Source organism: Ceratosolen solmsi, unplaced genomic scaffold, assembly GCF_000503995.2.
Source record: "Ceratosolen solmsi marchali unplaced genomic scaffold, CerSol_1.0 scaffold2, whole genome shotgun sequence".
NCBI classification, from domain to species: Eukaryota; Metazoa; Arthropoda; class Insecta; order Hymenoptera; family Agaonidae; genus Ceratosolen; species Ceratosolen solmsi.
The window spans coordinates 4,666,935-4,673,843 of NW_011948422.1; the positions used below are offsets into that span (position 1 = coordinate 4,666,935).

The window sequence follows — 6,909 nt, forward strand, 5'->3', positions numbered from 1 at the left end:
AGAGGAAATTAACATTAAAACTCGTTAAAAAGAAATATAGCTATAGATGATTTTTTTTACTAGGAATAGTACAACCTAATAAATTATATTTTGTTTATCACAATATAGACAAAAAATAACGTAATTATAAAATTATAGATGAAAAACATTGTATTATATTAAATAATAAATATCGAATCGTTGAAAAGTTAATAACTACTTTTCAATTATTTATTAACCAAACCTCTTTTTATTTAGCTTATCGTTAAAATCTTTTTAATATTTTAAATAAATGTATATATTTAAATTGAGATGAATATACTTTTACATAACTCATATTCAGAAGCCAAGGTTCAAAGATGTAATTACAATAGAAAATTAAACAGTTAACAAAATATACAGAATAATTTCCTCTAAAACAATAATTGAATTTTCGTAACTCAGGATAAAATGTATTTTATGCTATAAACAAATTTTTAATAAATTTATTTTATGTTTTCATTTCAAAATATTATTTTATATTTTGAAACTTATTTTGTAAATTATTTATTAGATAGCTAAAATTGTATTAAGTAGGTATTATATTTTTTATAACAAATGCTAGAATTACAATTTTAATTATTTTAAAAACAGTTATTTCATAATTATATAAATAAACTTAACTTTAATAATTAATTCCAATGATTTTTATTAAACTTAAAATTTTGAAATGCATAAATATACAGAGATATGAGAATTTCAAGAAATTTGATACAATATTAATTTATCCTTTCTAAGATACTCGTAATATTTTACTTATGAGTCATAATAATTGAACATATAATGAAAAAATTTAGACTGTATTCTAAAGATTTCCAATATATTTCATTATTTATAATATTCTTTATCACTTATATATATCTTTTTTTCTTCTAGTAATGTGGAATTCAAGAATTGTTTATTTAATATAACATTGATTTTATTTGCTTAATACTCAGAATATAATAAGTATTCAAATTTAATTTTGATTAAACGCATTATTCGATAAATTTGTATTATATTCAAAATCATAACATTAATATGGATAATTAAATATATATTAAATATAGTCATTCAAAATCAATATTAAATATGTATTGAATTTTTTTTTAATATTTAATGTACATAAAAACGGAATATAAAATTTTTTATAATGATAATGATATTCTTAGTCTTCTAAATCACTATGAAATTTCTATTCTCTCTTTTTCTCTAAATCATTAGTAGAAAATACAACAGTTCAAATTAAATTCATCCTTGCATATTTTTTGCTTCGCAAAGAACTAAATCTTATCCAGATTTGTATGTATAGAAAATTACGGATTAATGAAAATAATTATTATTTCGAAAACTTCATTTAAAAAAGATAATACTGTCTTTACATACTTTTTGCATGATACCAAAAAGTATTTGAAATTCGAATTAAAGTTTTTTTCTGAAAGATTTGAAAAAAATGTTATGAAATATTCTAAAAATTATAAGCTTTTGTACGGTGAAATCAACATTAAAAAAAAATACCTATAATTATGTAATGCCAAATTCATAAAAGCATAAATCAATGCTTTAATTATATTTTGTTTTACATATATATAAATTTTATTTTATTTAAAAAAATTTTAAATAAATAAATTAATAAATAATATATATATATATATATATATATATATATATATATATATACATATATATACATACAAATTAAAAAAAAAAAAAAAAACGATTACTAAACTATTTTTATATCGACAGCACAACTTGAAAGTTATTTTTGAGATATTTATAAAGTAGTTTCTTTTTATAATTATTTCTTATTTGTATGTCAACAAAGTGACGAGAGATGGTTACATTTTTCTTCGTAAAAAATTATATAAAATAGATCACTTACCTCGACTTTTACATGTGATTTTACAGGGAAATGGTCACCTCGTAAATGATGGCTACTTTTTTTACAATCCATACAATAGATCATCGATAATTCGATTAGATCTGACACACTCCGAGGGCACGATGTATGCCTATGGACGTCTGGAAATGGAACTGCCAGGATTGCGTGTCAATACGGGCAATTATCTCTACACACCAAATCATAATTTCAATTATGTTGATTTTGATGTCGATGAAAATGGTATGTATCACTATGTAATATTTAAAACAATGATAAAAGTTTAATAGTGATTTCATAGTTTTACACTTCAATTCCATTAAACTGGATTTCACGATGATAAAATATATTCCTAATATTTGTAATTTGATTCTTATCTGTATGAGTTCACGAGATTGAATTTTTCTTGTTCCAGTTAGTTCCCAGACATTTTTTTAAAATCGAATCTAATAATTAAATATTATTAGATATAATATTATAAATGAGTAATAATATAAAAATTGTTATTAAATGAAACATTTAGTATCTAAAAATTGATCATGTTTTATAAATTACTATTATAAATTATAAATGACAATCATTACTATCAAATTATTTCCCTTAGTGTTTAAAAATATTTAATATGTTATTCCTTTTACATGCTAAAAAAGATTCACGATAATAAACATAAGTTGAAATCTAAATATACACTAATATTATATATAGTATTATGAAAATTATTAAAAATAAATTCAACTAAAGAATACCATCGTTAATTAATGAAGTAGAATTTTTTATATTTGTCATATTTTTAAACGAGTATTATACACGTTTGAATAAACAAAAAATATTAAGTAATTAATAGAAAGATTCTTCTTTCTACATAAATATGTAACTAAATTTGAGGCTTAAAAATCTTTAGATTTGTATTGAATTAAAATAAATATATTGTAATTTTAATAGTCGCTTATCTTAATTATCATAATTAAAATATCTATTATTTAGTTACGTTAATTCGATTGCAAAATTTCTGATTTTATAGAAATTATATATAATATATAAAAAGATTGAGAAAAATAATTACATTCTTAAAATAATGTATTTTGCATTACATTTTTCATTAAGCTCTATTATTAAATATTATTAAATAGATTATTAAATAATACTCTAAATATTATTAAATATTACTCTATTATTAACTTCATTATTAAATTATGATTTGATATTTAATTGTTTGAAATGTATGTATTTATGCGCGTGTGTATATGTTTATGCGTAAACGTTACTCTAGCATCAATTTAATTTTAATTTCTATTTTTTTACTCAAATTTGTACTCTGTAATTTATTATACCGAGTAAAAAATTAACCAAATACATATTGTTCGAAATATTATATTTACTAATTAGTTTATATTAATAATTAGTTTGTGGCTCGAACTTCCAAATTCAATAGTTCAGTTTATTAGTCTCTCGCCGTAGCTATGCGTGGGAAAAAAAAAAGCACAAGTGAAAGGGCTGAAAAGTATATAAACATCGTTGTATAAACATCGTTTATTCTGTTTTATGAACAATTACAATATTGTAGTTCATTGTTCACTTCTTGCGAGAGAGAGAGAGAGAGAGAGAGGGGCTTATTCTATTATAATGACGTGGTGGTTGCTTCTTGGTAATGGTGGGTATGTCGTTGATATTATAGGGATTAGCAATGGATATTGACTTTTGGGATCTATGCTGACGTTTTAAAGGTCAGCAAGAAGAGTCGAGCATGCTCATCGGATGATCATGGCAAGGTGGCAATGGTAGTAGTTAGCAGTGCTTAGCAGGGAGAATTGACCACACTCGTAAGGGGGAGTATCGGGTGTATTAGTGTGCTGGTTATTCGCAATATTGATAAATGATATACCTTCGAGAGCAGAAGCACTTGATTATCATATGATTTTTATAGTCGACTATTTATTTGTAGAACGGCAGGCAGCCCTTGACGGATTGTTGTCTTTGGTGCACCGGAGAAGCGAACGAGCGTTACTTGAACTTTTCTTTCTTGACAAAGACTCTATGCAATATGCGTGGTTTGGACGAATAAATGAATTGTGGCAATTTATAACTACTACCGACACTACATACTGGATGACTGCTTTATGTTAACTACCGACACTGTGTACCGAGTGATTGCTGATGGTAAACTACAAGGAGTCTTGTCGCGCGCTTCCTTAAGTATCGCCGCGGCAACAAACTTTCCGCTATTCGAGAATTCGGCGAACGCAGCATAATCGTTCGAGGCTTCGGAAACAATCGTAAACGATCGGAATCGGTCGGGAATCTAAGCTTTCGGCGATTCGTTAATCCAATCGTTGTTGCTACGCGAAGGCTAAACAGATTCGTAAAACATTCGCGAATTCTAAGAAGGTAAATGTAAACATTGAAGGGCTAGTGGGAAGTTAATTTGAAAAAAAAAAAATAATGTAAAGCGATTCCGAGAACCGATGATCTCGACTAAAAAGCTTCAATTCCGAACATATATATTTTATTATATTTCATTTGGAATGTTGCTATTAATTTTTATTTAAATAATAATATAATTAATCCTTTATGATATATTAGTTCATGTATTTCATAAATTTGTTTTTTAAAGATCAACAATAGCTTTTTATTTATTAAAAAGTAAATAAAAAATTCAAAAATTTCAATTTTTCATTTAAATTTGTAAACAATGTTTATAACTCTATTCGAATTGTATCTAAAATATTAATTTTTCCTTTTTTTTAAATCTTTTTTTTTTTATTTAATTAATTTATCAGAATTTTGTATTTGCGAATCTCAACATTAGTAAAAATCCTATTCTAAAGTAATAAATTCTATTTATATATATGGAGAAGATTATAAGATTACATTAAAATTGTACCGCGTGATTCTCGTTTGAAGGAAAGAAAATTATCGAATACAACCAACACACGCTTACAAATTTCTTTATACATAAAATTGCACATCTACGCATTTGGTAATTGAATTTGCGATTATTTTTCTATGTACAGGCTTGTGGGCAATTTACGGCACAATATCGAATGGCACAGTTGTGATGAAGGTTGACCCAGACACAATGACAGCTCAGTATGCCTGGGATATTACCATTGATCATCATAAATATGGTGAAATGTTCATAGCTCGTGGTGTTCTCTATGCGGTACATAGTGTCATCGATGCAACTATGAATATAAGGTAATAATTTATGGTTTGGAAGTAATTTTAGAAATATTTTTATGCGGTGCGTCTATAGTACATTGTCATTTACCACTAGAAATTCGTTACATAATATCTAATTTGAATAATATTTACCCAAGTCAGGATATTTTGTAAAAATTATTTGTACTAATACTGATTTAAAGGTGTATAAGCGATTTATAATTTTATTTCAATGAATTATAATAATATGTATTTTAAAATATAAAATGAGTTTTTACAAAATTTTAAAAAGAATTTCTCGATTTGAAGATTCCAATTAACAAATTGTATATTTATTTAAAAAATGGATTAATATATTCTCATTATTTCCTTTCCGTTTCTCAAGACTTAAAATTATTCGTATTCTCAAGTTTTACTTATAAAGAGCTTAAATGCATCTGCTTCCTTGAATTAAATTTCATTGCTCTTGTGTAAATTGAAATTTGATTGTGTACTTTCGCAGTAAATAAATAATTATTATTTTATATTCCGAATAATTATATACAAGTAGATTATTATTGGTATGTATAACTTTTTAATTAAATAGTTTATGCATAAGAATTTTGTAAATATAAAATGTAAAATGTCAGTATATATATATATATATATATATATATATATATATATATATATATATATATATATATATATATTTTTTTATTTTGATTTTACAGTTTAGCAGTTGATCTTTATCAGGGTAAACATTTAAGCATTAGTTTATCCTTTTTAAGCGCTTATCAGAAGGTGACAATGCTTAGATATAATAGTACGACGAAAGTAAGTTATTACCTTTTTTTTTTCAATATTACAGATAAATATTAATTATCAATCATTTAAGTGAAATTTCAACTAAATTACAACTGTTTTACTATTGAAATCTGATCGATATCAGTGATAAGAAATATTATAATTAAATATATTTGGTTTTTCGAGCGTTCTAATATATTGCCATATATTTTTAAACATATCTTAATATAATTTACACAGATATGAATTAAATAAAAAAACTACAACTAATTGCCATTATTTCTTAATATTAATGCAATAATTTATTATATTTATCGAATTAATAAATTTGTAATATGTTACAGTAAAGAAATAAGAAATCGTGGCTAATATTTAAGTTTCATTATTGAAAGAAAAACATGATTTCTTTAATTCATTTTTATATTTCCAATTTATAATATTTAATTCACGATATTTTCAATTATCAACTTATCACAAAATGTTAACTTACTCGAGGAAACTCAGAAATGTTCTCATTACATTCTTAAAACTCGTCCTGTTATACTATTTTTTTTTTCTTCAGGAATTATGCGCTTGGGATAAAGGATCATTATTGGCCTACCAGGTTCGGTTCTAAAGGACTTTTAAAGATTAGTCGTAGGACACTGCCCACGCAAATACCAATGATCACCAATGATAATTATGACTTAAAGCATATGCATCAGGCTGCTCCCCAACATCAAGGCAGTTATACAGACACGTTTAAGACGTTCTATCTTTAATTTAATTAAATTTTTATAATCAGTGTGAGATATACTTTAATTCTATATATTTTTTAATTGTATAATGTTTACATAATAGATCCAACGCTTTTTAATTTCATCAGTTTCATGACTAAAATCAAACTTTTTCGATCCACTTACAAAAGTGAACGTATACTAATTAAATTTGCTCTACATTTCAATATTGAATTGTTATAGAATATAACTTAAATATTCATATCATAAGCTAATTTATATTATGTAGGTTAATTCGGTATGTAGTTTCCATAATTGGGAGTTTCAAATGATGGAAAAAGCGATTTATTTAATGCCTTTTTTTTTTTTTTT

At 24.3% G+C, this 6,909-nt stretch overlaps 1 protein-coding gene across 1 annotated transcript in view; it reads left to right on the plus strand.

Moving 5' to 3' along the window:
• The window catches only part of LOC105362030 (uncharacterized), a 63,923-nt gene extending 57,324 nt beyond the window's left edge, over positions 1-6,599 (plus strand). The window contains exons 13-16 of the mRNA XM_011499355.1: positions 1,906-2,119; positions 4,888-5,071; positions 5,749-5,851; positions 6,384-6,599. Coding sequence (XP_011497657.1) covers positions 1,906-2,119; positions 4,888-5,071; positions 5,749-5,851; positions 6,384-6,437 — 555 coding nt within the window. The 3' untranslated portion in view covers positions 6,438-6,599. The remainder of the gene's footprint in view (positions 1-1,905; positions 2,120-4,887; positions 5,072-5,748; positions 5,852-6,383) is intronic.
• Positions 6,600-6,909: the final 310 nt, after the last annotated feature.